General features: G+C 40.1%; 1 protein-coding gene across 1 annotated transcript; it reads left to right on the plus strand.

Annotated features, from left to right (window-relative positions):
- The first annotated feature begins 7,533 nt into the window (after window positions 1–7,533).
- Window positions 7,534–26,572, plus strand: LOC139680042 (cell surface glycoprotein CD200 receptor 1-A-like). Its single transcript, XM_071572291.1, has 6 exons — window positions 7,534–7,817; window positions 19,681–19,989; window positions 20,559–20,810; window positions 21,580–21,679; window positions 22,603–22,645; window positions 23,895–26,572. The coding sequence occupies exons 1-6, from the start codon at window positions 7,730–7,732 to the stop codon at window positions 24,015–24,017; spliced, it is 915 nt and encodes a 304-aa protein (XP_071428392.1). The 5' UTR covers window positions 7,534–7,729; the 3' UTR covers window positions 24,018–26,572.
- Window positions 26,573–26,837: the final 265 nt, after the last annotated feature.

A 26,837-nucleotide genomic window follows, 5' to 3' on the forward strand; every position in this document is an offset into this window, starting at 1 on the left:
CAAATTAAGTGATAGAATTCTACCTCCCTTGACTGGAATCAAGTGTTTCTGAGATCTCATGTTTTAGCCATTGTTGTTACAAAGCAAAATCACCCAAACAAACGCAGGTTTTTTTGCAGTGACAGGGTTTGTGACCAGCAAGTTAAGAAATGGCTTTTCAACTTTCAGGGATGTCAGAGCTCTATTTGCTGTATCATACAGATGCCATACACAACCCCACTGCCCCTGCACCTTCCCTGATGCTGTTCTCAGTCATACATTGCAAAATGTAAGCTGGTATTTCCTTGTGCCAGACAAGCCTTGTTTGTTCTGGTGTAGCAAGCAGGGCTGATTCCTAGTCATACAGCAGTATTCAAAAAAAGGAACTGTTTAGGCTAGCAAGTCTGCTTACATGGGAGAAGCACCTTTGTTCTCAGTTTCCAGTATATGCATCCCCTAATAAGATAAGCATTGTATGTATGAAAAAAAAATCCACTGCACAGGCTGGAAGGACACACCCACGTGGGTAGAGCCCTTTCCAAAAACCTTCATTCGTGAAGCCTAGCCATAATGATGATGATGATGAGCCCTGGAGTGGAGCTTCTGTGAGACAGAAGCACTGTTCACAATTCATTTATGAAAAGGGAAGGTGACAGAACGAGCCAGTAGCAAAACTGGAAGAGAAATCTTTACCTTTGGACTAATCTGAACCTCCCAGATAAAATCAGCCTTCCTCAGAAAGTGTCATGAACAGCACCATGAAATCAGAAAATTCCAACCGACACATTTCAATAATCGAGACTATCAGGGAAAATAAAGGCTTGATAAATAAACTGACCTCACTGGAGTTATACTAAAGATTCTTTTGTATTTGCATATCTTATTTAAATCAACTGTAACTGAACTATTTTATGCCTAACCCAACAGTGAGGGACTTACCTCACCTCCTCTCATACCAGCTTGAAGGCAAAAAAAGGAAGTGACTTTGCATTCACTACATAAATGGGCTGCCTACATCTGCATCACAGATATTGCTGAAATAAGAAAACAAGCAAGCCTCCATAAAACATTAGATAATCTTGAGTTGTGGAAACATTAGAAATTAGAACAATGCAGGCACAGTACTGAAACAGATATTAAGCTTTATGTACTGTCATTTAAACCAATACCTAAGTCCTGAAGATAAGAAAGTGCCTTGCACCTTTCTGTGAATGATCTGATGCTGAACTTGAATTTCTTCAATAGAAAAAGAAATGTCCTTTCTCTCAGCTTTATTTCAAAATAAGACAGAAATAACTGTCCAAGTCCCCAAATCAGACAGAAAAATCTCTTGCTTCTGCTTGTGCATGTAGCATCTGTTGCAGAAAATTAAATAAATGTCTGTACACCCTGCAAATGTCTCCATGCACCCTTTATTTTTCACTCACTTCCACTGACTTACGTCAGAGAAGAATTTCCCACAGATTTCTCATGTTTTATTTTTCCAGCTACTTGAAATAATGGAGGACATACCAAATACAGTCTGAGTATTCTATGCAGACACACTGGGGATAATAGACACAGCATGATAAGCAGAGTAGCGCCAAGGTTAATCCCAAACTAGTTGAGCTAGCAGGTTTCCATGCCACATCATTAAAATGGTGTCCAAATGCAAAACTTCCTCCATATCCTCAGCTTGCCTACTCTGGGAGATTGCCAGGAAGAGTCTCCATTGGAAAAAAAAGTAGCCTCAGACTTTGTTGTCAAGTGAAGATACCCTGTTCATTCCTCAAGCCAAGTATTTCAGTGTTTGAAAGAACTGGAAAAATGAAATATATTCTTCTTATTGTTCAGGCAGAACCTTAAAAATTTCTCATTTCTGTGCAACCTCCTGACCAAAAAAAAAGAGGTGCTGACTCCAATGTTTTGGACCTCCAGCGCAGAGGGGAGTTAGGATTCATCTGGATGTTCCTGCTCCTTTCCTCTCATGAAACATCTCTCTCAGTTTATCCGGTCCTCTGACTCACTTCCTCCCCACTTTTCAGTCATCTGCTCTCAGTGCAATTTTGCAACTAAGCCCAGTCTTTCTTGTCCAATCTGGAGCAGGGTTCAAGGGCAGCCTTGCTGGGATATAATCACATGATGAAGCTCCCAGGCATTGTGGCATGTGCAGGAGTCTGGGGCAGGGGAACATTTTGCATTTTTGTCATCTTAATGTTGATTTCAAGAGAGCCACAACATTTCATGCCAGCAGGAACTGTGTGCCTTCAGTGTACATCAGTGACCCAGAACTGGTTCTAAGTGAGCTGATAGCTTATTGCATTGCACTGGGGACTCATTCATTCCTCCCTACTGGGTAGCAGTTACTTGCATGAATAAGTTTCTGAGCCCTGGCTACGTGGAGTGCTGTGCAGACTTGACCGCACAACATCTATTTCTGAAGCCAGCTCACAGCCAGCTCAGGGAGCTCTGCACTGTCTGCATCTGCACAGCACAGACAAGGCCGACAGAAACTATTAGGACAGGACTCCAAAGGAGCGATGGGAAGCAGAATTTCAGACCAGGCTGCAGATTAGTACATTTAACGCCTACACTCAGCATCCTCAGGAGTACTTTGAAACATAAAAATTTATTTACACAGATACGTGTATAAAGGGTGCAACCCAGCTCTAAATTCAAAGTCAGGTCCCCCCAGTTTCAGTCTTGCTATTAAATGCAAGCTTCCTTGAAGGGAGAAGGACTCTGGGAATGTGGGCTTCACCTCAGCCTCTGCTACCCTCCAGTAAGAGGTGTATAAAAGGAAATTTATTCTCATCAGTACTTTCAGGTGTGTGGGTGTTTCCAGGAATAAACAACACCCAACCACAGAACAACCAGGAAGCTGTGTTATAAGCATATTATGCCACTTCTCTGCCACAAAGTTTATCAATTATATCCCCGTAGGCAGCCTGCAGCATTATGCCGTTCTACTAGAGGACTTGCCATGTGGGGTGGATCAGTGGGCTAGGAAATGACCACTGCACACTAGCCTTCATGACATGCTGAAAGCAAAGGCTTAAATTACAGAATCTGCAGTTGCAAACATTGAGACAATCAAATTTAAGGCGACCCTGTCAATTGTGTTCCAAGCAGACTGGATAAACTCTGTTAGAGTCAAGGACTGGAATAGCTGGAAAAACAGTCAGAGCAAACTGCATCAGTTAGGGAGATACAAAACTTTTTCATGTGCCCACACAAAAAATAATGCTATCCAATACTTTTGTTTTCTCCTTCACATACCTCCATATGCAACATTAATGTCTTTTGTTACAGAGTATGCAAATAAAACATCTGAAATTATTTTTCTGCCATTGTAAGAAGTTCTAGGTTCTAAGACAGGTCTTCAAAAGGCAGGAAATTCAGGGAAAAATGTAACACAGACTGCTATCTCTGAAAGAATTAAATTTGTCTTAATACCCTATACATTGAACAAGGCCATTGCAAATTGTAATCCAATCTCAATTTTACTTCCTTGCCAAATTGTCAGACAAAACCATTGTATTTCATAGCTGGGGTGAGCACTTACTCAGCAAGCAAAACAGATCCATCAGTACACAAAAAAGCATGATTTTTTTGCCAAAACCATTTGCAGCTTCAGAGATAATTGAATTTACTCATTTTTTTGCAGCCTGTTGAGTTATTTGTATCTTTAAGATCCTCAGCTGAAAGAGAAAGAGACAGCAGGGAGAATTTTTGCATGGAGGAAGTCATGGTACCTTCATGTGAAGTCAACAAAACCAGGCCAGATTAAGTTTGTACCAGATGGTGTTCCAGCACTCTCATATTCCTGTCATCATTGGAAATTCCTGGAATGAATTTAATTTCTGTCTGCACCTTGTTACATAAAATTCAGCTTTACAGCTCCTGCACTTCTTGTTGAATTAGTTATTAGCATGGAATCTGCTGTCAGCAAGGACTTTAAGCTGAGTTAAACCACTTCAAACAGAGCAGATCACAGAGACTGCCAAATAATATCTGATGACATTATGATAATTAACATAAAATGGTTCTTCAATAACCCACGCTGAAAACCACAGGCAGGGCCTAGACCCGTGCTCTCAGAACTCAGAAGACAGGGAAAGTTCAGTCTCCAGCAAGGCTGTGATGATTCTGTATAGCACCTTAAACAGTGCCTGAGCTTCTCTACCACTGAGTGGAAGTGGGCATTCACTGAAAATATATTCTTAATTGCACCTTGTTGACAATGTCTTCATCTTCAGCTATGTCTCAGGTTTCAGCTATCACAACCAGTTTTCTTGTCACATTTTCTCCTTTCCATCAAATTCATACTACATTTCTAGTCAATGCAGCCAGCAAACCTTGACAACTTTCACTCCTCTGTATGCATTATTTCTCTTTCTAGGTCATCCTCTGGCCCACTCTGGCTTTTCTTAGATTACTTGCTGGTCAGTCTCACCTCTGTGCCTGGCAAGATCATGGAGCAGATCCCCCTGAAAATTTCCCCTGAAAATTATGCTATGATTTGAAACAGCCAGTATGGCTTCACTAAGGGGAAATAGTGCCTGACAAATTTGGTGGCCTTCTGTGACACGGTTACAGCAGTGGTGGATGAGGGAAGATCAACTGATGTCACCTGCCTGGACTTGTACAAAGCATTTGACACTGTCCCACACAACATCTTTGCCTCTAAACTGGGAAGACATAGCTTTGAAAGATGAATCACTCAGTGGATAAGGGTTTGGCTGGATGGTCACACTCAAACAGTTGCTCTCAATGGCTCAATGTCCAAGCAGAGAGCAGTGATGAGTGGTGTTCTTCAGGGGTCAATACTGGCACCAGTGCTCTTTAACATCTTTGCTGGTGACATGGACCATGGGACTGAGTGCCCCCTCAGCAAGTTTGCCAACAACACTGAGCTGTGTGGGGTGGTCAACATGCTGGAGGGCAGGGATGCCATCCAGAGGGACCCTGGCAGGCTTGAGATCTAGGCCTGTATAAACTTCATAAAGTTCAACAAGGCTGCATGCAAGGTCCCACACCTGGGTCAGGGCAATTCCAAGCACAAAATCAGGCTGGATGGAGAACGAATCAATAGCAGTGCTGAGGAGAAAGACTTGGGGGTGTTGGTGGATGAGAAGCTCATTGTGAACCAACAATGTGCATTCACAGCCCAGAAAGCCAAAAGTATCATGGGCTGCATCAAAAGCAGAGTAGCCAGCAGGTCAGGAGGTGATTCTCCCATACTGCTCTGCTCTGGTGAGACCCCACAAGGAGTACTGTGTCCTGCTCTGGTGTCCCCAACATAATAAGAACAGGGACCTCCTGAAGCAAGTCCAGAGGAGGGCCACAAAGATGATGAAAGGACCAGAGCCCTGTACTATATGGACAGGCTAAGAGAGTGGGGTTGTTTAGCCCGGAGAAGAGAAGTCTCTGGGGAGACCTTAGGGCACCTTCCAGTCCCTAAAGGGGGCCTCCAAGAAAGCTGGAGAGTGGGCTTGCAAGGGTATGTAGCGGTAGGACAAGGAGAAATGGCTTTAAACTGAATGAGGGTATTTATTTAGATTAGATATAAGAGATAAATTCTTTACTGTTAAGGGTGGTGAGACACTGGAACAGGTTGCCCAGAGATGCTGTGGATGCCCCATCCTTGGCTGTGCTCAAGGGCAGGTTGGATGGGGCCTTGAGCAACCTGGTCTAGTGGAAGATGTGCTTGCCCATGGCAGGAGGGTTGGACTTAGATGATTTTTAAGGTCCCTTCCAACCCAAACCGTTCTAGAATCCTATTAATTCTATGTCATGGGATCCTGGCTCTCATTTTTCCCTTAGAGAACAGGCTCCTGTGCTTAAAAAAGTACTCATTACTTCTTGTGGTAAGCTTATGTTTTCCGTCATGTCCTGCCACAGACTTCTCATATCTCACTTCCCAAGTTCTGCTGCCTTCAACCAGAAAGTTGTTTTCAAAGCACCTTAATGACATCCTAAATATTTGCTTACCAAAAAAATCCAGCTATCTAACTTCTGATTCTGAATGAATTTATATAGCAAAGATCTTTCATGATGACAATTTAAAGTAGGACTTTTCTTATTGAGAAGAGAATTTGTTTCTTACAAAATCTCCTCTAATTGCATCTTTTAATTTTTTATATTTATGCAACAATCTTGTATCCAACACCCTACATGTCTGCACATTTATACCACTTTAGTTTCCTTTGTCTTTGCATCAAATTTGAGTGCCACTTCTTTTACCTTTGAGGCCTGACAGTGCTTACATGTCACCTATTTCTCTCTCCAGCCTTGTATTTTAATCTCTACTTATATAAAGACCTCTTCTTCATCTCCATGCCCTTGTCTGAAATAGAACTATGATATCTATTCACATGCATTACTCATTCCTAGGTCAACAATACATACTTGGAAAACAGACCAGTGTTATTGTGAATAGCACATTGAAAACCTCAGAACAGTGTGGAGGAGTGTCAAAATGTTATATTGTATTTAAAAAATTGAGGAGGGGAAATATACAGAACACCCTCCCACGAAAAACTGCAGTTAATGAGATGATCCTGGGACCAAAATGATGCAGATGAATTTGTGCCTTACATTATTTTTTTAATATGATCATTATCAGTCTTTTTTTCACTTATTTACATGAGACCTTAACTCACACTCCTCTGTATCAGTGAACATCAATGCAGACCATGTTGGAACACCACTCTGATCAAACACAATTACCAGAACTGCAGTCATCACTACAGCTCAAGCATGGTGTGCAGTCCCAGCGTCTGAGCAGTTCATTTCCTGCCAACTTTGTTCTGTTTTCTGTCTTTACCTCTTATGTCTCTGTCCTCAGTGGTAATTATTCTGACTCTTAGCTTTCAAACAAGACAAAGAGCTGAGGCCTTCTCTCTACTTGACCCACAGAACTGTGCTGGGGAAGTGCTGTAGCTTAAGAAAGGAGACGGAACTCTGAATCTGAAATTAGTAAATCAGTGAGGAAATGGAGAAACAGGTACAGTATTATTTTAAAACAACCCACACAAAAGTATTCTGAAAAAAAGCCCCAGAAACAAACAGATTTTAAGTGAAATATGTAGGCCACCTTCCATTTCTGTATTATTTCTGCTGAAGGGTATTTAAAACAGGCTTTTATTTCCCCTCAAAACTCAGTTTCTGTTCTCAGGGTCTGGAAAGCTTTGTTGTTCAAGATGAAAACTATGCTGCCAGTAGCTAAGCAGCTACTTAAGAAAGAAATAATTAAAAATATCACTTATAGAGAATATTTGAGACATGAGGAAGAATTTTCTTGGAGGTAGTGCTAAAGTTGCAGTAGTAATAGTAATGACAAACACAAAAAATAAATGTCTCTCTGGCTTCCCAAGACTAACATTTCCTTTTTGATATTAAATTCAGCCTTGAATAATCTCCTCTGCTTTTACCCTTTCTGAACTCTGCTGCAGGGTTTATCTTCACTTATCAGCCTCCTGAGGAGAGCCAATGAACGGAAGGCAGAATAGCTCAGTCTGCTTCCTCAGTGTTCGCCCAGGCTCTCAGCACAGGAAGCCTAGTGCTCTGAAAAGGCAGAAGGAGGAACCTCTCCAGCTATGAGGAGCCAGTTGATCAGGAGCTTGCAGAGCTAGAGGAGAGGAGTGAGACAAGGAGAGAGGAAACACTGACACTGACTGCTGAGGATGCACTGGCAGGCCATAAATGCTCCCCAGGACCGCAGTTAGGTTGGCATCAGGATGGATGGAGTGAGAGATCTGCCTGAGGCATGAAAGCAGGAATCAACATGAAGATTATTGCAAAGACTGTGTGTTTGTTTGTGCTGCTCACTGTCACTATTGTCATGAGATCAGCAGGTAAGTCTAACTGGAACAATTTGGCCATTGGTATTTAAGAAAGGGAAATGTGCTTTCTTTCTATAAGAGCTGTTCATCATTTCATGGCTCTCAATAAGTGCTAAAATTTATGGAGCACAACTAAAACATGCTTTCCCAATATCCAATCCTGTTCCTCTTTTCTTAGTGGCCACAAAGCTGCCAGGCATTAACCCCGTGCCTTCGATGTAGGCAACTGTTTAGTGACCCTCGGCTGGGAGTGTACCAGTTGTCATGAATAGCCTTTTTACTGAGAACTCAAAGTCCACATCATCTGAGAAACCAATCCTTTTGACATATTAAATATATGCCTGGGAAAGTGTTTGTGAACTTGAAGCTTTTGGACATGTAGTTTCTGCTGAAGAGAGGCTGCAGGTACTCTGTAATAAGGCAGAGATCTCTTGCATCTTTCTGCAGAGTAGTGGAAGATCCCTGGTGTGCTGACAGTAGGGAGCAGTGTCTGGAGTTGTGTTCTAAGGCTAAGGAGGCATGGCCAGTGTCCAGCTGCGAAAGGCTTTTGTGCGAAAGGCAGTGGCACTCCAAAGCTTCTGTCTAAGTGTAATAGACTTAGTTTTAATACTGTTTAGCTACAGCAATTAATGTTTCCCACACACTGCTCATTTGCATTTCTAGATCTTGTGCTCTTCCAGACACCACACAGCAGTCCCGGAACTTGGCAATGGGTCTAGAGATTTGGGGAGCAGTTCCAGAAACCTAAATTGTCTGTATAGAGAGGGAGAGGGCAGATAGGTTGGTGAGATCCAAATTAAGTTAGAGACCTCTCTGAATAATATGTAATCTGCATGTGTCAATTCCTATTACTGACAGATAGAACTAAAGTGCATGGACATGAGTTATTCCATTCCACTTGGCCAGAAATTAAAAATGTCTCCTTGGTGATACTTTAAAGCAATACAGATGCAGTTACTGTTGGCAGTGACAGAATACTCATCTATAATGTGTTTGGGTGATAATGAAGGATCCCAAATTGTTACCTCAGTGCTACCCACTGAAAAAATCTAAATACTTCAGAAAAAGATTAAACTTTGCATCAGAAACCTCACAATGGGCACACTGGAGATAAAAATCCTATCTCTTTTCTGCACATAAAGAACTACCTCAAAGGAATACTGAGGAACCTGCTCAGGGTCATGCAGATAGATTATGGAAGCATCAGAGACAGCCTACATTTTTGAATACAGCTGCTCAAAAGTAAAGGAATATGGATACAACACAAAATGTTAAAGAAAATGGGAAGACAAATGGGCATCAACCTGGTAAAAATTCTTTTTAAAAATTGATTGTGCTGGAAATATTAAAAAAAAGTATAACGTCAAAAAGTGGATATTTTTCAGCCAAAAGTATTTGGATTTTAACTTCTTGATTTCTTGGTTAATCAACTACATTGTCCTTCAAGGAATATCGAAAAAGATGTTTGGTTAAAATCTCATCTCATGCCTGAAACTTCCCCTCACATCCTACTCCCAACAAAAAGCAACCTACATTTGGGGAAATTTTTAGCTTGCACTGCTCTTAAGCTTCTTGTTTCCTTCATTATTAGGATGGCTCTTCTGTGCAAGATTACTGACAAGGTTGTTTTTTTTTAATTCAAAGATCAGAGGTTAAATATGTCAAGCTGATCTCATGTGTGTGTTCTATCCAGACAATTTTAGTGTTGTATGAAGCTCAGAAGAAACTATGTCCCTCCTTCTAAACACTAGAGCAAGCTTCTCTGAATGAAATAAGGTCATGCAAAAACTGTTGTCTGCAACCAGGCTTTATCTCCATTAACATTTTCCTTCATATTTCCTTAGTATGTTGTTTTGTGTCATTGAGTTAGTTTTTACAACAGCAGAAGAGGCAGCTCACAAGCAAGGCTCAGGTTGCTTTGTAATTGTTGCATCTGCCCTCAAGTAGAGTTGGATAATACGCTACTGAAGCTGCTGGTGCAGGATCTCTACTAACAATCCTTTTGTGACAATGCTGAGTAGTCGCAGAGAAAAAAAAAATTGGTGATGCTTTGAAAATTTCTCCAGTTTAAGTAAGCACATAGAATAACTCAAGTGGTTGTATACATTCTCCAAAGGGAAGTGGTAAGGGAAGGCAAGACTTTCCATGAGAAGTTCATGCAACAAATCTCTTTTTATTGAAATAACATTTGCTGCACTGGACTGTGTAAGTCCTGCATCTGCAGTTGCATCCTGTGACAATGCTTCAGGGGAAGCTGCAAGAAATCCATTGCCAGTGGATTGAGTAATGAGATATGATTCTCTATGATTGTCCAGTTTTATCAATAGTAACAAACTGAAGCCAGTGATATTGTATCACTGCTAGAATTATAGAGCATGAAGTGAATAAAAGTGAAGTTGATTTACAGAATAACTTAGCTGCAGTTCAAGTTTACCTATACACATAACCTTCTCAGACACTACTGCTTTCATTTAGTTTCTTTCCTTAATAAAATTAGTAAATTCTTTTTCACTAATGTATTAGTATTTTATTGCCTTTTTACTCTCTCTGTTCTAGTGTGTTTCACTGCTCCTGTCTCTGTTGCCTTCTACTCTAGTTCATGGTGGAATCTTGTTCCAGATACAGAAAAATCATACCTAAAAAAACTATTACAGTAATCTTACAGTTATCTCCATTTCACTATTTCTTTGCTGCTTCTTTGAGAGTGTGTGTGGGAATAATTCTGTCTTTTTTTTATCCTGGAACCATCTGAAACCAAACAGTTTTTCTCACCCAAATTCCTAAAACAGAATTACATACTGTTGTATTAAGCAAAAATTTTCTTAGAACACATTTAAATTGCCACAGCACAACCTTCAAAGCACGTCCTTCTGACACCAACATTTTACTTTGCTGTGGTCCAAACAGCCTGAATGCATTTATGTCAGAATGTGCCAAAACCATGGAAACAAGGAAGTTCAGTCCTGCAAGTCGACCACATACTCCATGACTTACAAAGCAAGCAGATTTTCTTTACCTGGGAATGCACTTGCAGAGGTACATGTTACTTAAAACTCACAGTTGATATAGTCTGTATTTAGAGGTACAATCATTAATAAGAAAAAAGTGTAGGGGATCTTCTAATGCTGCCTTATCTTTGCATTGTATCAGAAAATGCTAGGACAAAAAGTGCTGTGCTAAAGCTAAGCACTAAACAAGGTGGGACTGAGATTTTAACCAAATAAAAATGAGGTCATAGCCATGTTTTCACAGCAGTTCTATATCTGCTCTCTGCAAAGTATGAAAAAGAAGGCATACAACCCGCCATTTGTCGTCAATTATCTGGTTTTTGTTTAGAATAGCAGGAAAATGCTTCAAGCAAAAATAAACAGTACTTGTTTTATTTTTTCTTCTCGTGTGGCAGACAGTAAAAGGACAAGCTCAGCATGCAGAATGAAATATAAAACAACCTGTACCTGTTTCGATACTGAGTAATTGGAGGCACTTTGTTATACGTGGTGTCACAGTGCTACTCAGAAAGTAATACTACCCAAAGAACTTTGACATCCAGTATAAATCCCTTTTCCCTTCATCCATTCCAGTTCACACTCTGCAAGGACAAAGATCTTTGTGCATAGAAGTACCTATACCAAGTTGAAATTTTACAGCCGGACTGAGATATATGTATACATACATACATACATATATATATATATATATGTATTCAGCGATGATTTATTATGAGCTGAGGATTTCGTCAATGGTGTTTGTTCTCTAAGCTGCATGATTGACACATGATTTAAACACTAACAAATTCCTTCATTAAAGAGGTTTACCCATCCTTTTTTATTACAGAGTCATGTTTGTATTCAGACATAACCCATTTAAGTAAGGGTAAATCACTGAATCACTGGAACAAATTGCAGTGCTGAAATGAAATAAAATCACCCTTTTTTGGCAGGCATTTTATCACAAAACCACTTTATAAACAATTTTGAGCACCAAAAAAAGCACCCACTTAATTGAAGGACTGTTTTTAATCCTGGTTGAGGCAGGAGTCTCCATCCTAATTTCCAGTCTAAATTTGTTGTACTACCTATTTTATTATTATTATATTTTAAGCTGCTAAATTTCAGCACACATCTACCATTCTACTCTTCAAGGTCAATTGGTTCTTTTTGTGTGACATATAGATTCTTTATACTATTAACACTGTATTGTTCTTGCATTCAACAAATTTCCTCACACATTCCTGATGCAGTCAATGCCATCAGTAAAAAGGTTAATGTAATTATGACAAAAGTCATCTGCTGAGAAGCATTATTAAAAAGCTAGTTTCAACCTAACACCTTTTAACACTACCTTTGCTTTCTCTGCTTAATGCAGTTCTTTATCTGTCATGTTTCTCTCCAATTGTCCCTCTATTCTTCAGCTTAGTTTTTTTCAAGAGGACATTGCATCAAACCACATCTCTAACTAGGTGTGCTTTAACATCTTTTCCTTCAAAATTAGCTGTCTTGAATGACTACTTGAAATTATATTGAAGAAAGCTTAGTAGAATTGAAAGCTCATAGAAAAATTAAAAACTAGGAACTGGCAACTGCAAAGGTATTTCCCACTTTGAACAGGAAGACTGAAACCTTGGGATCATTATTGAGTTTTCTCAGTGTCCTCACCTCTCTGCAACATATAAAGTCATATGAAGTTTGCCATCTAAAAAAAATCCAGTCATGCGGTGGGCACTTCATATTGGAAAAGCAGTGACAAGGTATATAGGTGGCTATTTTGCTTGTACGAAACAGCAAAAAAGAGTGACAGGAATGGTGACAAGAAAAGTACTGCAAGTGACACAGCAATAGTTGCAGAAAAGAAATGTGTTTAAAGGAGAACAAAATAAGAATTTGAGTATGAGGAAGAAAAAAATTTCTGAAGATAATAAAAAGCCTAAGTAGAAGGAAATGGGAATAGGAGATATTTTCAAGAATAAGTATGGATAAAAGAGTGTTAGTGTGAAATTAACAATAAGGGTAAAAGTCTCTTAATGTGTCCTTTTAAAGACATATCCATGCTGAAAAAGCTGTGATCTCAGTTTCAAAAGAACAGTCATATGAGCTCAAGTCAGGTATTTCATGTATTTCTATGATGAAAATTAGAGTACTTGAACTACTTGTGCTCACATGAAACACAAGGCTGGCTTTTAGCCTACACTCTGTCCTGTGCTGTTGTGACTGTGTTTTCAGAGTCACAAAGCTATGATACATAAAAATCTTGTCAGTACATTAGCGATTCCTATTCTAGTACAAAGCACTTCTATTTATCTTTCACTTCACTCCAGCCAAGCCTTGCTAATTCTGTGGCAGCAGAAGGGGAAAACAGATGCAGAACTCAGACTGTTCTATCTGACCTCTTCCAAGCGTCCGGTTCTGCCTTTTTGATCATGACTTGCTATGACTCACATAAGACATTCATTCCAAGATACAGTTACTCATTTGCTTGTGATGTGATCATTGTTTCAGTTCATAATACCTCTGAGTTTAATATGTCACAATCTGCAGGGGGTGTAAGGGGAAGATGCTGTGGTAAATTGTTCCTGTAAGAAATAAAGACTCAATAGGATGTCTGAAAAGTATGTCTGAGGAAGCAAAATAATCTCTTTACAGTGTGAAAAACTCTTTTAACAGCTAAATTGCTGAAAAGTCTGTCATGGAACTTAAGTCATTTTGAAGGCAAGAAAAAGTTCTACTGTGAGTTAAAACCTACCATGAAGAATAACAGGCTGGAAATCTTTCCTGTTTGAAAGCACTGAAAAGCACTTTCAAGCTGTGTAGCTGTCTCTGATTTTGCAGTGATTCCCCTCAAAATTCTAGTGGTTTCACAATCAAATTTTCCTATTTTTAAAATCTTTCGTACTTCTTCTACTGCGAGAAAATCTCTGAGAAACAGAAGAAATGACTAAGTGACACTGCAATGAAACTGGTGCAACTAGTTATTCATAAGACCTGTCGAACACACTACATAAACCACACTGAAAAAAAGGAGCAAAGTCTTTCCCCCAATCTTTTCAAATTACAGTAATCTTACCATGACAGCATTTTTGTTATTTTAGCATGACAGCACATTTTGGAAACAGAAATATGAACACCTCAACTGAGTTATCCTGAGAAAGGATATATGCATTTTCAAACTTAAAAGTGGAATCTATCAGTGCATTGGAATGTGCACTGGAATGAGCTTGAGAACCTCCTCAGACATGGCTTGAAGTCTTCTTCAATAGTCAAGGAGAGACAATGAGGGATGGCATAGTATTATTGTTAATAACTAGGTGGATTTCAGAGGGTGGAGTAAACTTGGAGGATGTCGGTCTAAAGGCCTCCTACCCTACCCACGTGTCAGATGAGCCTCTGAAGTGAAACCTGCTCACAGTGGATTTGCATTCACAACCAAAATAAAATGGTTCAGCTCAGAGTTGTACAGACCTCCCAGAACCTGACCCATCTGTTTTCCACATTGGTGTGACAGACAGCGCATACTCCTGGGCTCCTGAGCTCTGCTCCTTCTGGCTAGCAGCAAAAATGATTGCAACACATTTGTGAAGAATATGACTGTTTACAGTAAATATGTAAATTTATGATCCTTCATTTAATCTCTCATGTGCAATGAAATAGTTAACAGTACTGACATTTAATTACCATCCTACAGTTAGCACTACACAGAGATAAGCTTGATATGTCACACCTCTTCAAATCACTTGTTTCCTGCAAGCCCACAGAAAAAGAGGCCTTTGGTGCACTGACTATCCCCTTTTCAGCTGCAGCAAGCTGTCTGTTCAGCTCAGCTATAATGGGGTTTCACCTTGAGAGAAGTAGCAGTGGCAACCCAGGGTCGAGTGGGCTGGGGGAGCACAAGAGGTTGGGAAGGGACACAGGTGGGCCAGCTGACCCCAGCTGACCACAAGGATATTCCACATCATGCGGCATTATGCTCAGCACATAAAACTCGGGGAAGATGGAAGGAGGGATGATTGAAGCTATGGCATTTTTCTTGCCAAGTCACCATTACACATGATATAGTGATGCTTTCCTGGAGATGGCTTAACACCTGCCTGCCTGTGGGAATTCCTTGGTTTGCTTTGCTTTGCCTGTTAACCTATGAGTTTTCTCACTTTTATGATTCGCTCCCCCATCCTGCTGTAGGGGGAGTGAGTGAGAGTGACTCAGTGGCTGTGAGGGACTTCGTTGTCGGCTGGAGTTTAACACACTAAATACTTTTGTTTAGTCCTCCTGCAGAGTAGATTTAGTAAAATTCCCAGAGGAAAGGGGAGATTGTGTCTTCCCTGAGATCTGCTGAGTACATATCCAAAAGTGCAGGCAGCATAAGCAGGACAAAGAAATCAATTTTGAGATCTCAGCAAAGGACTTGATTAGAGCAGACCCACAAGAAGTCACGGAAGTTATGGAGAAGGAGCTCAGAAGAGGCATGAAAAATGTGCAGCTTGACAAGTCACCAAAAGCTTGTGGAGTACAAGAGAGGACTGAGGGAAAGAACTTGTTCTGTAGGGGCATAGAGAGCAGGGGAGATTTATTAGCAGCTCTTTTGTTTTCCTAAATATAGCTAGCAGTTCTGTGTTCCCTGCAGAGCTATAACTTGCTAGCACATTGGGTTTTGTTCTAAAAAAATATACTTTTAGAGACTTAGACAGCTTTTGAGATGCCCACTGGAAAGAAAGTAGAGCATGTCCAACTTCAATCCAACATGAGGTCCTAGCAACATCTCCAAATTGGAGGAAATGCTAAGGCTAACCAGGACAGGATAGAGATGAGGGTAATTTCTATTTAAAGAACTTCCTTTGTGCTGATGGATCCCATAGCTATTTACATATTCATTTCTTTGCAGTGCTTCTGATAAACCTAACTCTGGTAAAAAACATCAAGTTTTGACATTTTCTGAGCTCATATTTTAGCTTGAAATAGAAAGAAAGGCAAATCCTTTTTTCATCAGAAACTGTTATGAAAATGGTTGACATTATTCTTCATGGTTTGGAGGTTTCCCATCAAATATTACTCAAGCCAAATCCTATTTTGCTTGTGAGGGACAAGAGTTTAGCTCACACAGTTCAGAACCCTGAATTATCTGAACTTAGCTCTACACTCTGTGGTAAAATAAAGCAGAAGTCTCTTTTTGTGTGCACTTTTTTGAGGGAACAGCAAGCATGCTGGAAGATTTACACACCATGTGGTAATGTGAGTGCACATCTATAGACCTGGAAGCACCATAACTACCCTCATGGCTGGCAAGCAGGACTAATGAGTAAATGCCCAGCAGAACTCTCAACCTGGCTGTGCCACTTTTGGAACTCAGTTTAGTGGGTATCCACACCACTCTGCCAACACAAAATGCTTTCATGCCACATTGAACCAGAGGAAAATCAAAACAGGTGCATACTCTGCAGTTATGCCTTGCTCCTTAACCTTCTTTTTCTTTCTCTGCCTTCAAAACTAAGATGGAGTTTCGGAGCATTCGTGGGAGAATGCTAACAGGCTAATAGGGCCATCCTATATATTATTCTTCCTTATATTTCTGTTCTGCAGAGAAAAAAACAATCCCTGTTACACTGTAAGAGAAGGTTATCTAATCAATTTCAGAAACACAAATTAACCAAACCTTTCAAGATTTTTGGCATATGCATTCTTCTGTGAAAGAAGTCTAAAGGTCATGTTCCCGGCAATTTGTATGAGAAAAGAAGCTAATCAAGGAATAAAGTTCACAATTCATATTTATACTAATGCCACTTATCTGCACTCTAGCAATGAAGGAGGGCAGTAAAGTCAAAACAGTTAAATGTTTTATGTTTTTAAAGACTTCTTTACAGAAATAGGAAGCTGTGGGTAAGGACAGGATAAATAAGAAAATTTTTTACTAATTAATCTTCACCTAGGAAAAAGCTCTTGCCTTACTAAAAGCCTTCTGAATTGACAACAAGACACAGGGGATTTCATAATCCTTCTACAAATTTCTTGTAAACCTAAAATTGTACTTGATTCAGCACATTTTAAGCTGACTGATGTGGCTTCTTATTTGAAGTCAACGGTACTTGATTCTTTCAGAGGAGAATATGACAGAAAGGCATAGCAGAAAGCACCACTTTCACTGCCTCTTTCTCTACAGCCTTGAGGCACAAGCCATTACCTTGGGGAACTTGTACATTGCAATGAGCTGCTTAGGAGACACTGAGTTGAAAGACAAGTAAATTGATGTTGCCTTTATATGTCAATGAAAATGTACATAGTTAAATATGCACAACATTCTTGCTCAACATTTGCAAACATTATCCCAAAGGCTCCCATCTCCAACACACACACTGTTTGAAGGCTTAGGTTTGCTTAGTCATTTCAGATGAGGTCAGCCATACTGTGCATGACTCGGAGCTCTGAGGCTCTTGGCAATGTTAAACCAGCAGAGGAAACACTTTGTTCTCCAATTTTCAGAGACATTCATTGAACTCATCCAGAAACTACCATGAGACAAAAGGCTTCTTTCAGTTCCACTCCTGGTAAAATCATCTGAGTTTAATACATACACTTCACATTTAGCTGAAATGCCATTAAGCAGAAAAATACATTGTTAACAATTGAAGTGCCTTCACCCAAAGAATATTTAATCTTGAAAATGAAAAGGCAGAAACCTTTAAAGGAATGTAAGAAGATAAATTGCAGTGAACTGTCTTAATTTTGCAAGTTGGAAATAATTTCCCAAGAATACAGTCAAATTTTCTCCTCATACACATCTTTCAGAATGCCACTGAAATCATTACTCAGCCCAAGAAAAGAACAATTCAAGTTCCACCAGAGACATAGAGAACTGAGAGATCAGTGGTTTATGGTCCCAGTGGTCACCTCTTAAGAGAGGAAGTGAGTGAGGTGTTAAGTGGAGGCTTGCTTGGACTACAGCTGTGGGTATTATTCCTATTAACTCATTAATTGTTGCACCTGGGAGATTTTGAAAAATAAATATTATTTATTTGCAACAAGTCTTCTTCAGGCGGTTATTTATGCATATATATATACATATGTATATACCTATACCTATACATATGCATATACCTATACTTATACCTATACATACATTGTGAATTTTCAGTGTTGTTTTAATTTCAGCAGGAGCCCAAGGACACAAAAGTCCCATTCCCTCACCTACTCTTCACACTGACTTACAATCTGTAGCTCAGATTTTTGTTTTCTCTATCTCACAAGTGCCTCACAAAGGAGGGTGGGCTGCCTATGTAAGTGTAGGCAACAGTAATGCACATATGAGCAACTCATCTTGAAGAATAGCTACAGGTAACCTTTCTTTCATCTTGGAGTGATCACCCTCTACTGCAAACAAAACCCATCACAAAATATTTTCTAAAGGAAATGGTCCCAATAGAACTAGTTCAAGCAAAACAAGAGAACCAACTGTCCCAAAGGTGGCATCATGTTAAGAGGCTTCAATGGTCAAGAAAATAGTGAAATGAATCCTGAGGATAGAAACTTGACCCCTTGGGTATATCAGCTGAAGTCACAGGCAGATGAGGGGTCTTAAATGTGGTCAATATAAAGAATTCAAGCATGATTTATGTTCAATATGCGAAAAATCAGTCCTGAAGTCTTATGGAAGAAGAAATTCCAAACAAATTAGTTTCTTGACTAAGAAGAAATTCAGGGATCCATAAGGAAAAAAAAAAGACAATTCTGAAATCCTGAGGCTGCAACTTGTCTTAAACAAACACAACACAGGAGCCAGAATAGTGGTCTGGCTCTCCATTTGTCAGTGACCAATGTGATAACTACCAAAAAGAGGACTAGGTCCAAGCTTTTCATCTGGTGGCTTCAAGGACATTGTTCATGGATCCAGAAAAGATAAAGAAAGGAAATATTTCCTGTCTCCAAGCAATAGTCATCTTTTAAGATGCAAAAGATGAGTCAGTGTCACAGAAAGAAAGAAAAAAAGAATGTTTCTAAGCAAATGCAAAACAGAATTCAAGAACAAGACATACTCACTATTAGAAAATGAACACAATTAATACATCAACTGAATAAAGTTCCTCTGCAGTCTTAGCCTATAAAACAAGAGGCACGAGAATGTGGGCATATTTTACATCTTCATAGTTACGTGCCTGGCACAAAGATGGGTAGGACTTACATTCATGTTGTATGAAAACTGCCATAGTACATCCATAGTGTCAATGAATATGTACCCATTATGTACACTCATAGTGTAAATGTATGTGTTCACAAACACTCAGAAGATGGAAAAACATCCCTGAGACATAAGGAAAAATCCTTCCCTCCTATGCAAATTTCCACCACTCTTATTTATGATTTTGTCATACCTGAGAATTTTAGACACTTTTAGATTTTGTAGGAATGCAGAAGTCAAAGTTGTTTACTTTGTTGGTAGCAACAGTTCCAAAGAAAAGTCATTGTCATGTGGCCAAATGCAATATCATATTTCTCTCTTTTTGGCTTTAAGTGGCCACAGCCTTGTGAGCAACCTACTGGAGGATTTGCTGATAGAAGCACACTCTTCAAATGCTGAACTGCTTAAGACAATGGGCAGAAGTAGGATCCTCCTTCACTATCCATTCTTATCCACTAATAGGAGCTCCAGTAGGAAATTTGTTGACAGTATTGGGAGGGTAGGCTGTGATAGGCCACTGGCTCTGTAATCAACAGCTGTACATGAGATGACTGGCAATTTGCAGATGAGCACAGACGTAGTTCATGCTGGCATGTAGCAGTGCAGATGTTTCCCTGTGAAGTATAGACCATAGCTCCAAGGCTATGAGTGACATCCTCATGCAGCTTCTCACTTGTCCCTCTCTTTCTTTCTTTCTTTCTTTCTTTCTTTCCTCCAGGGAACAACAGAGTATCAGTGACCATGGGTGACAACACAGTGCTTACCTGCCCTCTCAAACCAAATATAACTATGGTAATATGGAAAATAGACCCCAAGGTTGGAGGCCACTGTAGGTTGGGATACAGGACAGATAAGAACGAGACAAACACAACAAACTGCAGTGACAACATGAATTGGAACTCCAGACCAGATGTGAATACTTCCCTTGAGATACGGCACGTGGGAATAGCCCAGGAGGGAAATTACACCTGTGAAGTTGTATCAACAGAAGGGAATTTCCACAAGATGTATCACCTGTCTGTGCTGGGTAAGGGATTCATTCCTCATTTACAGTTCTCCAAAGGACTTTGCCTGATCCTGAACATACAAAGCTCCTTTCCCCATGCTCTAAGGGAAACGTGGTCTGAGTAACCTGGACTAGTGGAAGACAAATTGGAACTAGATTATCTTTGAGGTCCCTGACAACCCAAACCATTACAGGAATCTATGATTCCTGGTGGGATAAACTGTCATGCATTTAGTTGATAGTATCTCTGGGTCTCCCTTCTTATTTCTCCAAACTCTTCTCACTTCTGCTGTCCCCTTTTTCACTGTTTAGCTAGGAAAAAACAGCTGTGAAGCAATTTCCCAAAAACCAAAAGAAGACATTGAGAGTGGCTGTGGTAAGGCTCACCTGAATGGGGGAGAGTTTTCTAAAAGCAAAAAGGAGACAGGATATTTGTCTCTTGTGTTTTGGGCCCACCTTATTGCCATGGGATGACACCTCCAATCTTATTCCCCTCCTTTTACTGCTTTCATTTTGGGTACAGAACAAGAACATCCTGTCTCAACTGTGGGAAACTTACTCCATGCTCTCCCCTTGCTGGTGCTTTGCAGTGCCCCCCAGGCCACGCCTGTACTGTGATGCCCAGGGGACCCCCGTGTGCGAGGCAGCAACAGGTCTGCCGGCTGCTCACATCTCCTGGGTCCTGGGAGACAACTCCCTCCCCGAGGAGGAAGGCTACGACAACGGGACAGTGACTGTTCTCAGCAGGTTCACAGCATGTAGCACCAACATGACTGCCACAACCTGCATGGTGTTCCACCCAACTGGGAAGTGGAGTGAGTCCATAGCCTGCTGTCCCTCAAGTAAGCTTCCTTTTCTGCATTTGGTGTTTCAAACCCTGTTCAGCCTGTTCAACTCTCATTACTTGTAGGAAGGAAAATCAACAACAGATGTAGAAACCTATAATGACAAGAGTACCATCCCCAGCTGCCTTTGTCCAGAAACATCACCAGTTTGTTTTTATTCTGGACACTATTTTCTAATGGTTTCTTCCCTAAGAGGGATACATAAGTGTGGAAGCATTTTTTGGTAATCGAGATATTTTTGGAAACAAAGCAGTCATGATCTTTGTATTAAAATAATCACTTGGAATGAGAACATCAGGCACTTTTTTTAGATGCAAATTTAAATGTCATGGTAAGGAAGAGAAAGAGAGCCAACTCTAGTGTGGCCGATAGAAACAAATAAATCACTTCATTCCTACTTGTGAATGTCTGACACTGTTTGACCTTTGGTTTCTGGTTTTTGGTTTTGTTGTTGCTTTTGTGAACTACACACAGATTGCTGAGAAATGCTGAGTCTTTGAGAGGAACTCAGGTGTGACTTAGTAAAAAGTATCATGAGTGTCCACTGTGGGATTTTGGGGTCTGCTTTTGTCTCTGACACAGACTCCATTTGTGTTTATCAGCCAAGTTTCATTACTGGTTTTTCCTTCATTAGAAGGACATTGCATTTCTTTTACAAGCATGCTGAAACTGTATGTATGTGCTAAAGCAACTTTAATCTTATACTGAAATAATATAGAAGCTGAGTAGGATGAAGATATAACTAAGACTAACTCTTTGTGTTTAGAGGAAGTCAGCTTTAAGCTGTATGTCTACATCATTCCTTTCCTTCTGAGCATTATGATCTTCATGGCTTTCATATACTACTTCAAGTTCCACAGTAATAGGTATGTATAACACGGTGCTATGAAAAAATTGTCTAGTGGTGAAAGAAATTTTTAAGTACTGTTTGTGTTTTGAAATCATATGATTCTGTCACTCCGTACTGTTATGAATAACCAAATTAACTACATCAAATATTTCTGTACTGCAGACACTATGCACTGCACACTTCTTCACTGAAAAATGCACCTGAATAAAATACAAATGGACAGAAGATGACAGAGGACACTAACAGGGACCTCTTCATTCTTATAGGAATCTGTGAGAGTAAAGCTGTTCTTCAGATACTGTGATAATCTGTTAGTGTCTCTTGTTTAGATAAGGACATTGATTCTGCTGCCTAATAAATTCTATCAAATACTAAGGGACTGGCCAGTGCTAGCCTGACATAGGAACAGAAGGGGCAACAGATTGTATCTGTATCTATGACACAGTTCCCTGGGCGAAGTTGGGCTCTAGCCCCTTTAGGATTTCCTATGAATAAAAAAGCAGTTCCAAGGAATGTCTACAGAAATCATTTGTGCAGTGGAAGGCTGAATTAGCACCTATACTGTGAACCTCAGCTATATTCCCTCATTTACTTGTTCAAAAACTGTTTTTCTCCCAAAACTTTTGCCTCAGAGGTGAAAAATCAGTTCAATACAATTCCACTAACTGCAAAATGTATATCCTTACAGAGATCTTTGATCTTCTGCTTCTGTTTTGTGTATAAGCTCCCACAAACATGAGAAAATACCTCTTAAGAAAGTCAGGGTGCTATCATTCCAGGATCAAAAGTCAGGGAGAGAGAGACATGAGACAGCTTTACTCTTGAAGACAAGAAAAAGAAACTTTTCATATGCTTCTGATCAAAGAAACCAAGCTGTGATCCAGCCAAACACAGGATTGAGGAAGGAATTTGCTTTAACACTTGTTTTCTTTTTCACAGGCTGTGTCACAAAACCAAGCCTCCTGAAACTGATCCTATACAGGTAAGGAGAATTATGCACATCAGATCATCATCAAATCAGGGATTTTCTAGTAGTCCTGAAAACATGGTCAGTAAAGGGAAAATAAAGATTTTTACTCCCTGCTTTAAGCAGGTACTACTATGTCTTATATGTTTGCTCTTAGCTGTTTGTAGTACAAAACAAAGCTAGAGGCATGTTCCAACAGCAAACACTCAGCTACTGCCCTCCTTTATCTTAGCAAGAAGTGATTCTCACCACATCTTCCTGGTTATATCAGATATACCAACCCCAACTCCTTTCCAAACAGTGTCAGGAAGGAAGGCAATAGCATGGGTTGGGGAACATTAAGAGAAATATTAGTCCACAAGAAGATTAAACAACTAAATTAATAGACAGAAGGAGAAAATATCACTCTTTATATCCAGAATGATAATATGTGAGTTTTGAACAATTCTTTTTCTAGTATGGTCAATTCACAATCCAAGAACCAACCACACTCATGACAAAACATTTTATTAAACAATGGAAGGAGTATTGAGCTGCAAACTCGGAGATCTTGTTGAATTCCCTATGCTGTTAGAAGCTTCTTATGTTGCTGAGCAATTCACTTGACAACTCTGTGTCTGTTCTCTGCTGCCAAATCCAAATAACAGTATCTCTGTGTACACAAGAAGTGTTACAACCATGTTGTGAGTATTTGTGCACCTACAGTAGACACTAGGCTGTCATCAACTTAAAAAGATGCTTCAGCATCTGAAAAGACCTGGTCAAGTCTAGTTATTCTTATTTCTTCTATTCTGCTTCCTTACCTCCAAGTTTTTGCTGATAGATGCAGTTGTATTAATATAAAATATTAAGTGCATCCTTCTTGCTATTGCAGCACATAACTTTTATTAGCATGTCTGTAGCTTAAAATTTGAGACTGACAGAGGAATCAATCACAGTCAAGACTTGAGCGTATTATTTGCTCTTTCTAGAGAATTAGACCCTAACACAATTTTTTTCAGGCCAAAAAAATAAGTGAGGTAAAATGGGAGGAAAAGGAGGCAAGTGGACCAATACCTCAACTTTAGTCTCCAAATCTTTGCCAGAAACAGCAATCCATGGTTTTTGATTGAGAACGTGATAGAGAGGTGTTTTTCTTGAGTTGAAGAGGAATAAATATGAGAGTACTATTTCCCAGTTATTTTCTTCAGTCCAGATGAAAGGTTTACTGAGTCTTGCCAAACTATACTCCTTGTATTCACAGTCTTTGGTTTTGTTTTGCTAGAATGACACGATGGAAGTGGAACCTTATACTACTTATGTGCAGAAGGAAAATGTAATTTACAACTCAGTGTCTGATCTGACAGTGGGGCAGAATCTTCCACAAGAACTGTGGCCAGAAACATGAACGATTCAACAACACTGGAAAAGGAAAGAGACACTTTATAAAAGACTGGTTATGTAAAGAAATTTTTCAGAGGATTTCTTCAAATTTTGGGGCAGCACAGCTCGCTAGCTCTGTTCAAACACCTGTGCTTGCTGATGAGTCTATATAGTTATTTTTTTCCCCTCTGTTTTGCTTTCTTCCTTCGGAGGGAAACAGTGATATTCCTTGGGAAAATGTGACTGATTCCACGACATGGTTTTTCCTGGAAACAGTGATATAACCAGTGTTCCCTTTACTGTCCTGGCCTTGGACATAATAATTTTGTCAGTCACTTCTAGTTGTTACTTTCATACACTTGACACTATGATGCACACGTTTGGGAGACCAGAGGAGTGTTACATCTGAACTAAAATGAAACACTCTTCAATCAACAGCCACTTTTTTCTAATGCACACATTGCTAACATAGTGCCCCAAGTACTGATTGCCACTGAATACCTCAAATAGCAGAAGATTTTGGTAGGGAAGAACCAGTTCTGAAAATGGAAATGAGTAATAACTTTATAAGGTCATCCACTAAGAAAGAGACTTCACTAGCATGATAGATTTACTTGTCAGTTTCGTGTTCAGTATTTCAGGATGCCATTACAGGATGCCTTGGTGGTCCCGTGGTGTAAAGGAGAGCACTCTGGACTCTGAAACCCAAGGACCTCAGTTCAAGTCTCCGTAGGGACCGTCCCCTGGCAGTTCAATGCCTCTCTGCCATCCCATCCCATCAGATCTCGGATGCTCAGCAGGGTCAGCCCTGGTTAGTACCGGGGGGTGCAGTGACAGTCCCGAGAACTTCCCTGTCACTGTCTAAGCTCGCTCGGCCATGGCAAATGGACCTCAGGACTTAAACAGTGTGGCGAGTTCTGCGCATGCTGTGCCTCACCTAAAAAATCCACTGCACAGGCTGGAAGGGCACACCCACATGGGGAGAGCCCTGCCCAAATCTTCGTTGGCAGAGTCTGGCCATACAATACATACAGGATGCCATTCCAGAAGGACCTGGGCAAGCTTGGCAGGTGGGGCCATGGGAATTTCAAAAGGTTTAATAAGACCATGCAAGATGCTGGAACAGGGTTGGAGCAACCCCCGATATTTACACAGGCCGGGGGATAAAGAGATCAAAAACAGCCCTGCTGAAAAGGACTGTGGGGTGCTGGTGAGTGAGAGGCTGGACATGACCTGCCAATGTGCAATTGCAGCCCATAAAGCCAAATGTGTCCTGGGCTGCATCCAAAGCAGCGTGGCCAGCAGATGACCCTCTGTCCTGCTCTGGTGAGACCTCATCTGGAGAACTGCTTCCAACTCTGGTGTTTCCAGGACGAGAAAGACATGGATGTGTTGGAGCAGGTCCAGAGGAGAACCACCAAGCTGATTAGAGGAATGGAACATCTCTGCAACGAGGGAAGGCTGAGAGAATTGGGATTGTTCAGCCTGGAAAAGAGAAGCCTTAGGAGAGACCTAATTGCAGACTTCCAGCAGCTGAGGGGAGCCTGCAAGTAAGATGGAGAGGGACCTTTTACAAAGGCATGTAGAGACAGAAGGAGAGGGAATGGATTAAAACCAAAAAAGAGTAGTTTTAGATTAGATATTGGGAGAAAGTTCTTTTCTGTGAGAGTGATGACACACAGGAACAGGTTGCCCAGATAAGTTGTGGATGCCCTATCCCTGGAAGTGTTCAAGGCCAGGATGGATGGGGCCCTGAGCAACCTGGTCTAGTGGAAGGTGTTCCTGTCCATGGCACGAGGGTTGGAACAAGATGATCTTTAAGGTCCCTTTCAACCCAAACCATTCTGAGTCTACAATTCCATGACTTCCACTAAATATGTTCATTCTGTATTTCAGATCACTGTTATGATTACCTTTCCCTAAGATTCTCTGAAGACATGGTGTTCCTCTCTTTCTTAAGAGTATTAGCATTAAGATCCTGTAAAATAATAATGTTACTCAAATACGACAGGCTTCTTTTATCAGAAACAAACATAAAACATTTCATAAAACCAAACAAGTTCAAATATATCTTCTATAAATGTGCAATTATGTACAAAAAGGGTAAAATGTTGGCTAATTCTAGTAATTTGTTTTAACTACCACAATTAAATATTCTTTCATTCTTATGTCCAGATGTTTTATTGATATTCTTTGAAATGTATTTGCAAGTTCAGTTTTTTCTATGTAAATTAGCTAATATATCTTAATGTCTCCTGTTGAGGTGAGTTCTTCTCACCTCCTCAGAATATCCTTTGGGAATAAGTCAAATAAATTGTCCTCTATATAATAACAGTTCTCAAATTGTCGGACTGATGTCTTTCTAGCAAAAGTTTGAACTGGCTTTACTGTAAGAGTAAAGAAATACCTTTTCAAACCTCTGTTGACTACCTCTTATTTCAGTATTTTAAGAGACTGAAGGGGTACTTGGTCTGATTATAGCACCAGAAAAACTAGATTTTGCCTTTAGATCATAGAAATATCTTTTGCCACACATTTCTTTTGAGCTAAGCTCCCAAGGGCTATGACATAGTGCTTAGAAAACAGACTTCTAAATTGATTGCAGTTCCTAAACGTATTACTCATGTAAACTGATACAGTTGGTTATTTATTCTCACTCTAGCAGCTATGAAACAGCCACTTTTGTCCAGGTGCTTTCTGCACACAAGTATTGCTTTTCTCCATTTCTGCATGTCGTTTTAGAGAGGAAGAGATCAAAGCTGAATATCAAGCAGGTACAAACAAGTTTTAAAGGAACCTCAGTTTCCATTGACTTACCAAGGCAGACAGCCAGTCAACTCAGTTA

The sequence above is a fragment of the Pithys albifrons genome, chromosome 1 (genome assembly GCF_047495875.1).
Source record: "Pithys albifrons albifrons isolate INPA30051 chromosome 1, PitAlb_v1, whole genome shotgun sequence".
Lineage (NCBI taxonomy): Eukaryota > Metazoa > Chordata > Aves > Passeriformes > Thamnophilidae > Pithys > Pithys albifrons.